At 40.1% G+C, this 16,932-nt stretch overlaps 1 protein-coding gene across 1 annotated transcript in view; it reads left to right on the forward strand.

Moving 5' to 3' along the window:
• Positions 1–16,932, forward strand: part of GBF1 (golgi brefeldin A resistant guanine nucleotide exchange factor 1) — a gene marked incomplete at both ends in the record, with an annotated part of 101,872 nt that overhangs the window by 65,804 nt on the left and 19,136 nt on the right. The window contains 10 exons of the mRNA XM_082002182.1: positions 5,460–5,595; positions 7,848–8,077; positions 9,004–9,172; positions 9,351–9,562; positions 10,244–10,342; positions 10,758–10,952; positions 11,334–11,520; positions 11,979–12,119; positions 12,676–12,764; positions 15,914–16,116. Coding sequence (XP_081858308.1) covers positions 5,460–5,595; positions 7,848–8,077; positions 9,004–9,172; positions 9,351–9,562; positions 10,244–10,342; positions 10,758–10,952; positions 11,334–11,520; positions 11,979–12,119; positions 12,676–12,764; positions 15,914–16,116 — 1,661 coding nt within the window. The remainder of the gene's footprint in view (positions 1–5,459; positions 5,596–7,847; positions 8,078–9,003; positions 9,173–9,350; positions 9,563–10,243; positions 10,343–10,757; positions 10,953–11,333; positions 11,521–11,978; positions 12,120–12,675; positions 12,765–15,913; positions 16,117–16,932) is intronic.

The raw sequence follows: 16,932 nt of genomic DNA on the forward strand, positions 1-16,932 counted from the left end.
TACCATAAATGTGACCATATGTGATTATTAATGTAATAATTTCTTAGGTGGAGAGAGGTCCACTTGAGAAACTCCATATATACTTCTATATATATATATTATTTATACTCTATATAAAAAATGTCAATAAAAATACAGGATTCTACTGTTGATAGCAACAGGATGGGAAGAAGAGTGCTAGAGAAGAAATAACCACCTTTGAACTTACGCTGAGTGTACTGTTAATAACATTATGACTTCCACTCTTTTTTTATTTTTAATGAGTTGAGAAAAGTGGCAACATTGGGTAAATGTACATTTCGGAGCCAGTATAACTGTTTTGAGAGACTGAATGCTTACTTGTAGGACTCTGAAACTAGCTTGGGGCTTTAGTTGTTGTGTTGTAAACTAATGATTGCTTGTTTCCCTTGCTGTGGGAGAAAAGTGGCAATATTTGTGATGATGGTAGGTTGGCCTAAGGAAAGCTAAAAGAGATCAGGCTAATGTACTGCAGGTATCAGAATTTGTCATGGTCTATGTAGAGAAGGTGTAATGTAAAGGTGAATTTGAAGGTAGGAAGGCTACCCTTATCAAGTGATGGCTGCTCCCAGCTAGGTTAAGTGATGCTCTGTCTTGTGTCTTATCTGTGCAGTTACCTTGTACTGTCTGTTTGCTGTGCATGCCAGGAGTCTGCCCTGCAGCCTTGCACGCTGACAGGCTATTCTTCTCTGGGTTTATTTTGCTTTGTTTAAACCATGCATTTGCCTATCTTTCACAGATCTCTTCATGTCTCCTCAACAAACTGGAGCTAAGTAGTGGGGAACAGCCCAAAGCCCTACACCAATTAGAGAGGGTATTGCTCTTTAAGAACCTGAAGGTCTCTCTCCCTTCTTACCTTACTCCCCTCTTCCTTCTCTTGTAAAAACCACCTGAGAGATAGTTTTGTTGTGTGCAGCAAATCTTGCTCCACTCATTTGACACAGCATGGCTTTGGGGGACAATGCATGCAGTGGTTGCTTTGCAGTGTTGTGGCTGCAGTTGGGGCAGGCTTGGGAGGGAGAGACCCTTGTTTTACTGCAGCATTCAGTGTCTTGGTGAGTGCCACCTAAGACACCATCATGGCATCCTCTGAAGAAGGGGAGTGGGAGGGCATGGGCAAGATTTGAGTCCTCTGTGACATTGAAAAACTGAAGAAAAGAAACATCAGAAATTTATATTGTTTTCTGAAGGCTCAAGTGTTGTGTATCTTAGCTGTTGATCTTGGTTATAGATGTAGCAGCATACATAAGGAATCTCTTGACCCAGCATACCTTAGACAGTTTTACTCAAGGTGTATCTCTGACCTTTGTTACTTGGTACAATATCACAGAGTTCAATGCTCTCTAAAGCTTTTTTGAAGGAGACTGCTGTACATTTTCAACATCTTTGGACATGTTTCTTCTGAAATTGAATATGGTTCCCAGCACAGTATTTGCTAATGCAGGTTTGAGTGGGGCCAAAATGGATTATGAAATGTGTTAGTCCCTGCTAGCTCCCCTAGAAAATACTCCTAAAGAAATGTTGTAGACCTGCATGTTGTTGCTTTTAAACTGATCATGGAAACCCTGAGGAACTAGCTTAGATGGGACCCTTCTCAGTTTGCCATGTTGGTTCATAAACTTAATGTAGCTTTAGTTCTTGTCTACCCTTAATGCTATTTGTTGCCAAAGGACTGAACAGAACATTTAGAGATGTGTTTGCCATTCCTTTGTCCTGTGTCTATGGTCAGGATAGTTTGGAAAGAACAGTGGCTGGAGACTTGCAGATTTATGCAGAGTTACACAGAAGAAAAGACTGAGAAATGTTTCCCTTTGCAGTAGAAAGTCTTATAGGTAAACATTTGGTTCTGCAATGGGAGTCAGGAGGAACCCAAACCTGAGTTTCACAGATTGTGGGGGTGGATTATGTTTATAGTTGCCTAAGATGCATAAATACATTTCACTGGATAAACTTCATTAGCTGTTGCAATGTGGGCAGGTAGGTAGGTGAGATGACTGGACTGCATCTGTGTCTCCAGGACTTGGATCGTGGACTGCGTTCTCTCTGCATGCCTTTGTGTCTTGAACGCTACTTGGTGTGCTGACCAGTTCCATGCTGCATCTAGAATGAGCTCGTGTTTCAGTATGCTCACATTAGTTACTAATCATTGGCCCCTGCCCTTTTCTCTTGAGGCTTACAGTATCTTATGGAAAAACAAACGAGTGCAGGTAAGGTGGCTTGTAGAAAAATGAGATCTCACGGACCCCTTAAAAAGAATTTTGTAGTGTTACATTTTTCTTTACCTTCCTAGATCTTAGCTGGAGTTTTATTGTTAAAACCTCATTTATCAAAGGAAGCATTTGGAATCTTGTAATTTTTTTTTTTTTACAGTTTTGTGTACACGTTTCTTTATGCAAAGGTAACTCGGATAAATGTAAATAGAATCTGTACTGAGTTCCAGATGAATGAGCAGTAGCTCTGAGCTCCCTTTCTACTCTGATTTCTAAAGAGTGTTTTTTTAAGTACTAACTTCAGTTGTTTTTTACTGTGGAAGTACAAGCTTAATCTAATCTGAAGGACATTGATAGTTGCATCAGGAAACTCATGCAACTATAGTATCACTGAGCATTGGAGAGGGAAGTAAAGTTTTAGATTATGTTTAAAATTGAGGATTTTTTATGATCTGTTAAATACCATTTACCTGCATCATTTAGTCAAGAAGGCAACCTTAGGTTTAAAATCTCAGCCTATTAACATGCAGCCAAGCTTTCTAGTGAAATCGGGAAATGCCTTGATATTGAAGGTAAAAACAAGCATTAGAAGTAGTTCCTTTAGTCAAAGATAAACTGTAGTAGTTTTTTGACATTTTTATACAAACATGAAAAGCAAGAAGTCATGGGATTGTTACAATTTAATTCAAGACAAAATACTGAATGAAAAGATGTTACTTTGCTTTCCTTTGATACATGTATTGTTTTAGAATTCCCAAACTCAGAGTTTGTTAAAACAATATGTAGCCCCTGGACACTGGTGAAACATTTCTGTTAAGCATTTCTGTTTGCTTCTGTATTTTTTTAAGCAGTGCAATTGTCATTGTAGTTTGCTATCTCTTATTTATAGGAGATAGCAAAAAGAAAAAAGGAGGGGGTGATATGGGAGGTAGTCCTAGGTAATTCTAGTATAGGTAATTCTAGTAGATAATTCCAATAAAGGATACCTGTTTGTGTGGAATGTGGAATACTGGATGGTATGAGATGGATAATCTCACTTGTCTATTAAGTTGTCAAAAGAACCCAACCCAATACCCAATCTGCCCACTCAAAAACCCCAATAAACTTTGATTCTTGTCTGAATGCTTTATACTTTGATTAAATGTTAGGCATTCTTTAAAAATCAACTAAGTCTTTTTGCTTCCCTGACTAAGTGGTTTCTCATCCATGTGAGACTGTTGTGACTCAGTCTCTGAAAGATGGCACAGGTTCATCAGAATGATGACAGATAGGCATATGTCCCTTATGAACCTCAGGAGGAGAAATTCTGGCATTAATACAAAGTACAGATCACTAAAAATGGGTATTGTGTCTGAAGAACAGTGTTTTTTTCAAAAGGGCTAGTGTTGAACTGTGATGGTATTTGGTGTTGTGTGAAAGCGGAGATCAGAAATAGTAATTAAATTGTCAGCTTTAACCTTCTGATAGGATGGTTCAAAAGTTACCTGTTTCTTAGGAGCATGGCTGAGCATAAAAGGAGTGGGACTCAACACGGTTAGCTCCTAGCAATATCTTGGCTCCATTTTGCTGATTCCATGTGTGTGTCCTCTGTCACCAACACCCCCCACCCCCAGTTTTATTAGCAAGTAGCTTTTTACCTGGCAAATCATGGCAACAGGATATAGTAGCTAGAAGCAAAGTCTGTTTGAAATCATGTGAAACAGACTTTCTTGGGTTTAATACATAATGCTTCCAGTTTCCTTCCTACTTGAAGTAGTTTGGTACAACGAACCATTAGTGTTCAGGTTTTATTTTCTAAGCTACTGAAAAGGGAGAAAAAAAAATGGCTATTTCTAGAATAGTTGGTAGGCAAAGTAAAACTACCTGGTCTAATTAGAAGCTTAAGCCTTTAATGAATAAAACTCTTGGTAATGTTTATGGCTCAGAGAGATTTTTAAATGGAAAGGGAAACAAATAAAGGTGAAACATTAGGAATTGGCAAGAATGAAAGATAACACATTTTATATAGCCATCTGAAGTAGTGAATAGGAAAGATGAGAGAGCTGACAATTTTTATATGAAGGATTGTGATCAATAAGCATTTTAAAACATTTTGAAATCTATAAAATTTTGGTTTTAGCTGTGTGCTTGTCACATGTTTGTCAGCAGCTGTAATTTAGAAGGAGATTCTTGCTGCAAAATTTGGAAGAAATAAGGAGCAGAGTAATTCTGAGTCTGTTAATTAACAAGCTCAAGAAAACTGTAGCATAGCTAAAACTTGGGGATTAGTCATCAAACAAATAAGATTTGTGATGCAAAGAAAAGTTACACAAACGATTTACTGCACTGGGACATAACATTTTCACAAGCTTTGTTTAAACGAGAAAAATTACAGGCCATGTACACGCAGTCTGCGTTGCTCCTACTGTGGGTCTTGTTTGCCCCATCGAAGATCTGTATAAGAACTAGAAGGAGGAACATGGTCAAGAAGGATGTCAAGGGTTAGGTTAGATGTAGATCTGAAGAGGAGTAAGGACAGAAGGCAGGTGAAAGCAGAATATGGAGAATATGGTTTGTTTCTAAACCACTAGGGTGATATTTGCAATGTGTGGTGCACCAGGAGTGAGTGAAGTGTTAGAGGAACACTTGTTAACAGTGAAATATACCTGGAGGAAAGTGAACATGGCATTGCTATGAAGATGAAGAGTAACTTGAGGCAAGAGATAAGTGATAGAGCTGCAGACTGTGCAGCGTGGGAGTGGGTGCTCAGGCTTCATGCTCGGCCTTCTTGTATAGATGAGTGAAATTTTAATTGAATATCAAACCTAACTAGTACTTGGTTATGTACTTTTAATTGATGCCCTTTGGAAGTCTGGAAACCTTGGCAGAAGCAAAGAGATTTGACATGTGCCTGTAGGTCTAAGAATTATTTATCCTAATGCAAAGGTAGGAGGTATTGATAAGGAAGGAGTGCTGTGATAATTGAACTGTTATGTATATATATTATAGCAGAGTAACTGCAGTAAATTGTTCCTTGATTCAGGTGTGGAGTGTTGGCTAATATGTGGGTAGTGGGGAGTCGGGCTGGTTTGCATGATTTTGAGGTGCTGATTAATTTGTGTGAGATATTTAAGTGCTGTGGCCTGACTTTGAGGGTCTTGAGACAGCCTTTGTGGGTTGGCTTGTGCAATCCATTGTGCTATGTTATGTGGTTTTGCTATACTGATATTCTTAATGATTTGTGGTTTTCAGTTGAAAATGAGAGCTGGAGGAATGAGCGAATCATCAAAATGGAAAAAGCATAAGAGATCACCAAGGCCGCCTCGCCATGTAACTAAGGTCTTTCCTGGGACAGAACAACTAGCAGCCAATGCTAATAACATCACAGGTAAGTTGAAATCTGTTTCTGGAGACCAAACAGCATCCATCCTAGACCTTTTTTGGAATCTGTCTTTATTTCATTTCTCTTAACATGTTGTTAAGAGAATAATTAGCAATAAAGCATATCGTAGCTTTTCAGGTCCAGAAAAGAGGGAAAGAGTTTGAAGGAGATGGAATAACTTGACGGCATTTCCTTGCTTTCAGCATGCCTTACAGGGGTTGTTTGTACAAAAGGGAATGGGGACCTGGAGAGGTGGCTGAGGTTATGGGCAGCCATGTGGTGCAGAGGAGTTGGAGGGTGCAGCAGGTGCCTGGGAGAGATCGAGAACACTGGCAAAAGGAGAGCTAAGGGGAGTGGACCTGAGGAGGTTTACTGCAACAGGGGACCGCTGACCTAAGTGACGCATTCTTTCCTGTGTTCCTGAAGGGTGTACGAAAGTGTGTGTGTGTGGTGGTAACAAAGGGAGAGCAAAGTATGACTGGGGAAAACATACAGGTAGAACCGAGGGATGTGCAGAAACCTAGGTATCAAGGATGGGTGAATTAACAGATCTCTTACTACAAATGTAAAGAATGAAAGTGTGCACCCCCAGTCCATGAAATTTGAATAAAAGGCTACACTCATTAAGGGACAGGGAAATACGGGGTGCGCTTACAACTGTTATGGAGAGAATAGAGGCCATGATATAGTGAGAAGGCATGAAGAGTTATATAGGTAAAAAAGTAGAGGGAATAGCAAAAGAACCTGAAAAGAGATTGTTTGCAGGAAACTAATGGGTATATATATGAATCTTTTTTTCACATGCTTGGATTCATCCTGCAGAAGTGATGCAGTATGTGACTAGTGCTGCGAGCTAAAGAATATAATGTTGGGGGGCTTCCATATCCTATTGTTGTATAGGAGTAGACTAAATAGTTATAACTGTTTTTAACCTCTTCTCTGGATAAATGAGTCCCTCTGGCTGCAAAGTACTTTGTCTCTTGTGCACTCTACAATTTGATGGCTCAGACATAAACATTAACAGTGAAAGGAAGCAGACAGGAAAACTGAAACAATAGCTTTGTAAAATACCTAGTTCTGATGCTTGATTCTGTCACAGGAAACTCTTCAGTGTAGTGTGAACGACTCCAAGTGTGTTTCTACGCAACAGCATGATTGGTGAAAACTAATGAAATAATAAATGTGATCAAAGTGCATATAACTCAGAACATCCATCCAGATGAGAATTTATCCCTACATAAATCATCATTATATTTAAGTTTCCAAATAGATACTAAATTCCATTACACAGTACTATAACTCCTGTAACATTTTAGAGAGAAAGTTGAATTGTGTTACAAAGCATGTCACTAACTCTGACCTTGTAGTGCTAGGTAATTATTAATAATGCTTTTTAGGCAAGAATCCTGGCTTAGCAGGTGAAGAAGAAAGGATTGCAAAATGGATTATGTATTCCATTTCATTTCTTAAAAATCAAGTAACATCCTGCTACTTACACATTTCCAAAAATTAAGTCAGCAATAAAAAACCACTGTGCAAATCCATACATATTTCACATGGAAATTCATAACATGACTCTGGTTTGTCTCTTTCTCTTATCTTTGTGCCCTGTAGTATATCTTCTCCTTTTTAAATACTTATTTTACATTTTTCAAGTTCTCTTCAGAACCATAATAGCTGCAAATATGTGGGTTTCTTTTAAAGGAAGACTTATATTCTTGGGGCACTATCTCATTTGTAGAACAAGTAAAAATACTTCACTGCTCCATTTCAGACCCACTTGAATTCTATTGCAATTCCATTTGTTTAAGGAGTATTAAAGAAATAGGTTTTGCCTTCCAGTCAAGTTAAAAATTCTCACTTTGAAGGAATGACTAATCCTTGATGCCAGTCTTCAAAATAGTTGTGCCATTGTATCAAAGAGTAAAATATACCTTTTGGACTATTTTCAGATTTCTTCATAATTATAGAAACCCTCTGCACCCTTTATCTAACTGTGTATTTTCTTATTTGTCAAGTCTGTTAGATTCCACTAAACATTTATTTCTAGTATCTCACCTGTTCATCTATTTGATTCATTAATACCTGGCAAAAGAGAACTTAATTTATCTACATTCTCTACATTAATGCGTAACTATCTGAGATCATTTGTAGAGTGAAGTAGTAATCAAAGTAAATCTTTGTTGCTGTATTGAATGTATGACCTTGTGATTGAGGGACAGAATTATACCGATCTTTTTGCTTCTGTTGCTCATCAGCAAGCGGAGTTACTTTCATAGATGCTCCTTCTCCCAGCTCCTCTGGGAGCTCAGAAAATGTTTCGTCTGCAGTCAGCCCTGCTACAGACAGTGGTTTGGAGTTGTCCTCACAGACTACATCCAAGGAAGACCTGACAGACTTGGACCAAGTCACTTCTTTGGGACTTAATGCAGGAATGACTTCAAATGAGGCCAAAGTCACTGAAAATCAAAATCAGCCTGAACTCCAGGTACATCGATATAACTTATAAAGAAAAATACCAACTCCCAGCATAATCAGTTATGGATTTAGCACACTTACTCTCTTTCTATCTCTCTCTTTGGTCATAGTGTTTATATTCTATTTCAAAGCTTAGGGTCAGAGTAAAACATCCTTGACCATAAGTGACTTGTAAATTCACAAACATTCATTCTTTCTTTTCTCTTGACACCATCCCCATTGGCCTAGAAATTATAACTCTGCAGCCCAACAACATACCTACATACCCAGTTGTACTCCTGCCGATACCACCAACCTTAATTAAAGGAGAAACTGTTAGAGGGAACAGAGGAAATCTGCAGGAGAACTTAGTTTACTATCTTTAGTAAAGAGTTTGTAGAAATTCATCTGTTGTTGTTTGCGCATGTGCATTGTTACTGTGGAATAGAACTAACCTGAACCAAGGCTTTTGTCAGTAAGTTTTCCTCTGTGTTGTCTCCGCTTCCCCTGCAACAGTAATACTGTTGAAAAGATGGATTAGAGTTGCAGGGAACCTTTGAGCTGCGGATACTTTTAATGGTAAGGATGCTAAGAAGGCTTAGATAGAAATAGTGTGCTGAAATTATGTAGCATTTAAAACCAAAAAAATGAGCCTAATCCTAACTTCAGGGATAGTAAGAACTGATAGGTTGTAGGAGTATCTTCAAAGTAAGATCTTTTGTAACCTAGAGTTATGTAAAATAGATAAGAACTAGATGGAAGTGAAAGGGCAGAGAAGGCTGCATATTATCTAGAGGCTCTCTTTTCTCTTAAATTTTGTTTTCCTGCTCCTCTTCCATGAGTGACCTGTGTAGTTTTAATAGTTTTGAATGAACCATGAACAAATAAGCCTTTCTTGTCTAGTGCTTGTTAACTCGTTTTGCTTCTTTCATTCTCAAATGACTGATATTAATGAAGAACGAAAGTCTGAGGGAGGAGAAGATCCAGTCAGCTTCTGTTGAGTCTATCCCTGAGGTCCTAGAGGAGTGCACATCTGTAGCAGAACATTCTGACTCTGCCTCAGTTCATGACATGGACTATGTAAATCCCCGAGGAGTACGTTTTACTCAGTCTTCCCAAAAAGAAGGTGAGAGGTGGGCAATGTTGCTAGAGACCTTTCTCCTTTCCCCTATTCTGTTTCACTTTCTGCTGAGAGGGTAATAAACTCTTGTTCCTCAGCTGGTCTGTAACAATTTCATTTGTAACACTTGTTAGGCACCTGCAACAAGCAAAGTTAAGAGTACTAATCTCTCTTTTTCCTTTAGGAGCAGCACTGGTCCCGTATGGGCTGCCATGTATTAGAGAACTGTTCCGCTTTCTTATCTCACTCACCAACCCTCATGACCGCCACAACTCTGAGGTGATGATCCACATGGGGCTGCAGCTGCTAACTGTTGCCCTGGAGTCAGCACCCATTGCAAACTGCCAGTCCCTCTTGGGACTTGTGAAGGAGGAGTTGTGCCGGCATTTATTTCAAGTGAGTCTGGCTTATGCTAGCATGGCATATGGCACTGGAGAGTCAGATACTAATTTGCATCAAAGAGTCTACTGGAATTTCTAATTCTGAGGTTTGGCAGGGCTCGGTCTTCAAATGAGCTCTCTGCTGCATTGCAATGAGAGTTCTGAATTGCACCAGTGAAACAGTGCTGTTGCAAAGCCAGAGAGGTGGTCATGTTCTGTTTTCTTCAGACCAGGACCAAGAAGGATGGTGATTTGAATTAACTTGTTACTGTGGGATAACACTGTGTTTTGATATAATTGGTTTTGAGGTAATCATGGGTGCAAGTTACATGCTTAGCAGTAGGCAGAACCTTTTGGAATACCAAGCTATTAATCGCACAGGGGCCATCTCAGAGGCAGGTCGTCTCCCATGTTCCTTCTCCGCTAAGAGGATTTGTGGACTTGGCAAAAGAACAAAGTTGTAGTAGGAAAAGTGCTACCACAAGCAGAAGGGAATTAAGTGTATTCTTCCTCACTAGGAAACAGTGAGACCAGGACGTTGAATAAGGGATTGTTTTTTGAAATACCATTGCTATGGGAGGCAAAGTGTGGATCTCAAGGCTGTTGCAGGTGATAATCTGCAGTGCCACAGTACTGCTACTGATAGCACATAATGACTAGCCTTCAATTCTTAAAGGATTTTTTGTTTCTTGTTCAGCTACTGAGTGTTGAACGGCTCAATCTGTATGCAACCTCCCTCAGGGTGTGCTTTCTTCTCTTTGAGAGCATGAGAGAGCATCTGAAGTTCCAGCTGGAGGTGAGTTTTTTGAGTATCACTGTGTGCCTAGTAATAGTTTCTTGGACTTCAGTTAAATGCATATAGCTAGGCAGTAAGATACAGTCTAAATATCAATTTACCTTTGTAAAAATGACTCAATGGATTATGGGTAGGCTGTGTAGGGCTTTTCTTGTTGGATAATAAAATGTCTTTGAGACTGGTGTACTGCACTTCCTGCCTTCATACTATTTTTTTAAAACAGTAAATCCAGGTGCACTCAATGGTAGGACGATTTGAAACCTTTCTAGAACCTGCTTCAGAATGCACCATCATTAAAGATGGAGTGTTATGTGGGAAGACAAAGCTTAAATCTATTTCTGTAGTCCTCAAAGCTATTCACTGTCCTGCTTTCTTTTTTCTTTCCTTAAACTGAGCTGCCCTGTGTTTCTGTCAGATGTATGTCAAGAAGCTGATGGAAATAATCACTGTGGAAAACCCAAAGATGCCCTATGAAATGAAGGAGATGGCTTTGGAAGCCATTGTTCAGCTGTGGAGGATTCCCAGTTTCGTGACCGAGCTCTACATTAACTACGACTGTGATTACTACTGCGCCAACCTCTTTGAGGAACTCACCAAACTGCTCTCCAAGGTGCTGAACGTGGGCCGGGGGCTGCCGGCCTCAGCGGGCTGGAGGGAGGGAGCAGCGGGTGCCGAAGGGGAAGCCAGTAACTGAGAACAAGGGTAAGCCCAGATGCAGAACTTAAGAATGGGAGTGGCCAAAAAGTTTGGGGTGAGTAGTCTGTAGAGATGAAGACCATTGAACATTTGGAAGCAGAAAAGAATAGCCATGATGCTTTGATAATGTTGGAGCAGATGAAGCATGAAGTATATGCTAGAAAGCTTTCTGTGAAAAGTTTAGGGTGTTCTCTTGTATGCTTTAGGCTTCCCCAAGCTGTGGGGGGAAACTTCCTTAGCCCATTACGGTGAGAGAGGCATGAAAGTTGACTAATACTTATATTTTATTTCCTAGAATGCCTTTCCAGTTTCTGGACAGCTGTATACTGTCCATCTGCTGTCTCTGGAAGCATTGCTGACAGTGATAGATAGCACTGAGGCACATTGCCAGGCCAAAGTACTGAGTAATATACATCAACAAGAGAATGAAGTTGTCAAATCCAGCCCAGAAACCATGAACAACACCAAAGAAACGAGCCATAGTAAGACCCCTTTCTTTGATGTCTTGATATTAAGCTTAGTCTTGTGCCAAACTTGCAGATCTCATTTTGGTAGCTGACAAAATAAGCTCCTTAAATCCATGTTTTCAGTCTTCCTGTTGCATGTTTTATAACTACACACTGATGTTAACAACCTTGCTATTTGTAAAATTTACAGATATTAAAATGTGCCCCTCATGTGAGGCTTTATATAAAGACCATGTCAAGACTGTCAGTCACAACAGAAGGAGACTATAGCATGGAATTCATGTAGGCAAAATACTGAGGATACTGGAATCTCAGTTACTGAGAGGAACTCCTTTGAATAAGCACATGTTCAGCTTAGAGTGATCAGTTCATTATTTCTCTGTTGCTACCTTTGGCCTTGGCTTATTGGTTTGTTTATGTATGGGTTTTGGTTGTGGTTTTTGGTTTTTTTTTCTTTTTTTTAACTTCTACAGATAATGAGAGAGTACTCAGTGAGGGAAAATCTTCCAGTACAGTCTCGGAGACAGCTGGGGCATGTCCTCCCACCAGTGGGTGCCTTATGGCTGACCAGATGAAGGAGGGCTGCATGGAACTGGAAGGAGGAAGCGAGGCAGGTAATAGTCTCTGTGGTACCCTGACACTCTGAGCGTGTATGTGCTGAGAATGATCCTGACATTTGCTGACTGGTCTTGCTATACTATAGATCACTGTAGCTATTGTGTGTTCAAAATTAGAAGGAGGTATGTGGTGAATATTTGTTTGTTATATGTGTGCTATACATGCCTACTAACAGTTGCATTTCTTCTGGGAGGGGGATAGATCTGGTGGGTCACTCTGGGGCAGAAGTGTGTGAAATTCATACCAGTGCTTAGTATTTTTAAGGTAGTCAGGGGCTTTCCAGGGAATCCGTAATGTAAGCAGTCAAAATAGCCAGAAAATTAAATCTTGTGGATGTGTGAAATTGTCCAGGACAAGAAGCTACTATGCAATTATGCTGAAGAAAATGTGGGTGGGAGGAATGTAGTAATTGAATAGTAGGAGTGTCACTGCCATTTGGAGAGCAGCACATTGCAGCAAGACTCTGTGACTGAAAGTTATGATGGGACACTACTGTGGGCTGAGTGCTACTCTGGGGATAGGTTTGAATGTAATGATGCTTTGTCCTTCTAGCTGAGAAGAGTATCCCCAGGAAACCTACTCGATTTTCTTGTATCCTTCCAAGCCCTCAGGAACTTATGCAGATTAAGAACAAAAAGAAGGTATGATTTAGAATATACTACAAATGGATCTTTTGAGTGTCCACCTTGTTTCCCATCCCATGTGGGCTTTGCATGACTGGTCATATCTCAGAAATTTTGAGTTCTAGTCTCTGCTGGTAAGAATTAAATAGTCACTGAAAATCCTGCTACACTGCAGAGACAGCAGTGATTATTATCTGTTCTGGTTAAGTTGTGCTAAAAGTTGCAAGAGGTGTTGGGGCAGTTTTGTGGCACAGTTTGTAAGCTAGGCCTATCTGATTTCTGGGTGGGAAAGCTGCTGGATCTAGTTTGCATTATATGGAGATAATCAGGTACTTTCATCAAAAAGGGCAGGTTCCCTACTATTACCAAAGCTGTAAATGGGGACTGTACCAAGAGGCCCGTAGTAGAAACTAACAGTCTGGCCTGCTGTTCTGATTTGTTTATTCCTGTGTTTGCTTTATCGTAAGGATGACTGAAAAGATTGTCTTGATTGTGGCTAAGCCATTCTTTGTCTAGATGTCTGTTTCTTTGAACCTCATTAATCCAATTTACAGTCTAAACTTTGTACAGCTTTTCCATTCCTGAAGTCGTTCGAGTCTAGGTCTAGTGCTGACAAAGGTGCTCCATGCTGATGGCTTTGTATTTATCTGCTGTCTTGTGTCAAACATCAAGTACTGGCCTGCTTGTTCATCTCCAGAGACAGCGGATGAATATGATAGCTAAAGTCCCTATGGATTACATGGGACTGTTTTTTTTAGTTGGGTTTTTTGTTTGTCTTCATTCACAGGTGTTCTTTTTACAGACTCTGTTCTCTTTGCACAGTATATATGTGAGGTAGTTAGGTTATTTAGGAAATCACAGTTTACTAAATTTCAATATGAAAATGACACACATTCTGTATGAACATGGGTGGCCATAATAGTTGTGTGTTAAGGAGTCAGATGATCTAGTAGAAAAAGAAATTAATGCCTTTTGATGATTATTGGTAGTAAAGAGAAAGGGTTTTGAATTGTACCTGGCTAAAAGGCTTCTGACCTCTCTCCAGCATAGGTGTTTTTATTTTACATTATTATAAGGGAATGGTGGTCATATTTGTTTAAGCTTACTTAAACAAAAATACTGAAGAAAGTACAACAGATCTCTTTCTACTGCCATACTAACCTGTGCTTTGTAAGCCACTCTGGCAGTCTCTTGATCTGAAGTTAATTTAAGGCATTGGTTTCTCTCTAGCAAGTCTGCTTCAGTACTTAGGAACTTAGGAACTTGGTTCTTTACCTACAACACAGTGTTGCAGTGGGATAACGCTAACAAGAACAGTGGGGAGAAGTGATTGTCAGCACAGTCTTCGAAGGAATGACTGAGCTTTGGCATTAGCTAATTTCTAAGAAATTAATATTGATTTTTAGTTAGTTTCATTTATAACCCTTTGGTTTGCATTAAATCTAGCCTTCATGGCAGCTTTGCTGATAGACTTTTGTGAAAGTCTGTTGTTGAGAAGGGAGCTTGCATAGTGCCTCCACTGTTCTAGCTGAAAACCTCAGATAATACTCCAGTGTTACTGCGCTGGAAAACAAGGCTAGAAGAAATAAAGAGCATTGCCAGTGGCTGAGAGTTCCTTAAAGAAAGTTCCAGGTGGTCCTAGAAAAAGGGCAGAGCCTTACACTATAGCAGAGGGCACAAAGATGTTCATAAATCTCTGTTAGTTTGCCCAGGGAAAATACTTTCCTGACCCTAAACCTGCTAATGGTTTCGTCCTGAGCATGTAAACAGGGCACACAAAGCATTCGGCTTAAGTAATGTAGATGCCGACATGGCACTAGCATGTTCTGCTTCCTTTAACATCTGAAGTACTAAATATTACCACAGCTAGAAGGACAAAAAAAGCTAAATAAAAGCAGAAAACAAATTATGTATCAAATGGAGAGCTTGCTTTGATGTTTCCAAAGGCAACGACCAGAAGCTCAGAAGCATAGGGCTGACATGATTATAAATGCAGTGCAAACTGCCAGCAGTCTGGTCTCCTTTCAGGTGGTCTTAAGCAGTATAACCAGTCCATAGAATACCTTAGGGCTTGGGTTACAGGATTTACAGCTGAACAGAAATGCCGCTAGTGTCACACAGTCCCTTCAGGCCTGTTATACCAAGGCAGCACATGGTTATTATTTTGTTATGCCCTCACTGGGTCCTTGTGCACTCCAGTCTATTTCAGGATCTGTGTTTCACTGCAATTTGAGGATGTTCACACAGGCAGGGGAAGCAGAAAACAGAGGGCTGGTGGCTTTTGAGGTACTGAGAAACCCAGGGGAGCTAGTAATCATGATGGTCACGAATTTAGTTCACTAGGTCATTGCTAGCAGTTTGATCGTGATAGGAGCTAACAGGGAACTGACATTTATTCTGGTGCCTTAGTAAAGTTCATACAGTTGTTTGTGCTTTTGGTTTTTCTGAACACCACCAAGAACATTCAGTTAACCCTTTCTTAGTCAGGTGTTTTATTACACTGTGACTGTGGCACAGTCTAGTTTCCTAAAATCAAGCAGGGCAGAGTAGTTGACTTCCCTTCAAAATGAAAAATATACCTGCTCTTCCCAGCCTACAGATAGCCTCTTCATGCTGGAATACCAGATGTTTCTGGGACCATGTTTCTCTAGCAGAATGTTTTCTGGTTTTTAGTTTGAGCTTTTGCAACACTTCTTCCTTGTGCCTGCTGAATAGGTGCCAAGGATTCTTGCTGCATGTCTCATGGCAGTGAGGCAGAGTACAAGAACCTGAAGCCAAAGGGGACAGAAGAGGGCATAGAGCAGTGCTGCTGTTATGACTTGGTAGAGTTGATCTTGCCCCATGTTCATCAGAAACCTTCCTCTGCTCTGTTTACATACTAGAGCAGGTGAGGCATTTGTAGCAGAGCTAATTGCTTGGTGAAGTGTCAGAGCTTTTCAGAGACGGCAGCTTATGCTTGCTCTGTCCAGTATTATTTGATAGTGAATCCTTGTGATGAATGCAGGTTTTCTGGCCTTGGTTAGCCTTCTTGCTGGATTACGCGGTACAATAAACTTGATCATGCTGAGATTGATCTATTTTTTAATTTGCTTTTGGTTCAAATGCCAAGAACAATCTAAAGTAAGGAATGCACTTCAAGCTTGTAATTATCAGAATGTCTCCTTCAGCTCCTGATAACCGGCACAGAGCAGTTCAACCAAAAGCCAAAGAAAGGGATACAGTTTCTGCAGGAGAAGAACCTTCTTGCCACTCCCATTGACAACAATGAGGTGGCCAGGTGGCTACGGGAAAATCCTCGCCTGGACAAAAAGATGATTGGGGAATTTGTGAGTGACCGTAAGAACATAGACTTGCTGGAAAGCTTTGTTGGGTAAGTATCTTTCTGTATCTCTTTTAAATAGAAAGGGGTGAAAGTTAAGAGTTCAGTGATTAAAAAAGCAGTAGAACAGTAGCTCCTGGAGGCATTGGACTTGGTTCTTTGTGTACCATCATGCCTTAATTCTATACATCTCTTGCATATGGTGGCACCTTAGATAAATATAATAGTATGATACTCAAGTTCCTTTCAGTAGGGCCAGTCTCTGCGAAGACCGGAGAGATGATTACATACGTAATCACCTGTAGGATTGTTGACTCTCTGTCACGAATGAGTGGTTGGGGTGCTTAAAGAGTCACCACCAAAGATATTAGAAAGCAAATTATTTTAATATAGATTTGTAAAAAGGTGTGACTTAATAGAATTCGATGGCAAGGTTCACTCTGTTACTCACTTAGCATGAAAAAGTATACAAAGAGAAACCAAGTTACAATTAGATTGGAATGATTTGCTTATGGATCAAATTGGGTTAATGTGGCTTATGTATATTGAGGAGAGAAAGTAGGGGAGACCTTCCTGTTGAGTCACAAGGCTCAGACCGGACCGAAATCCATCCCTAGTCACAGACTTGGTCAATGGTTTATGACTAAGATTAGGTAAGTAAAGGAATGCCCTCCCGTTGAGTCACAAGGTTCAGAGTGGATCCCCTTGCTTTCTAGACTCCTTCTCAGAGAGGAGTCTACAGGCAACTGAATCCAATCCTAGTCCCAGACTTGGTCAACGGTTTATGAATAAAGGAGTAGGGTATCTGAGATTCTGGTGCAGTGCTTGGTGTAACTTCAAAATGACAGCAATCAAATTCACTAACAC

This window comes from Phaethon aethereus (assembly GCF_964289735.1).
Source record: "Phaethon aethereus genome assembly, chromosome: 7".
Classification (NCBI taxonomy): domain Eukaryota; kingdom Metazoa; phylum Chordata; class Aves; order Phaethontiformes; family Phaethontidae; genus Phaethon; species Phaethon aethereus.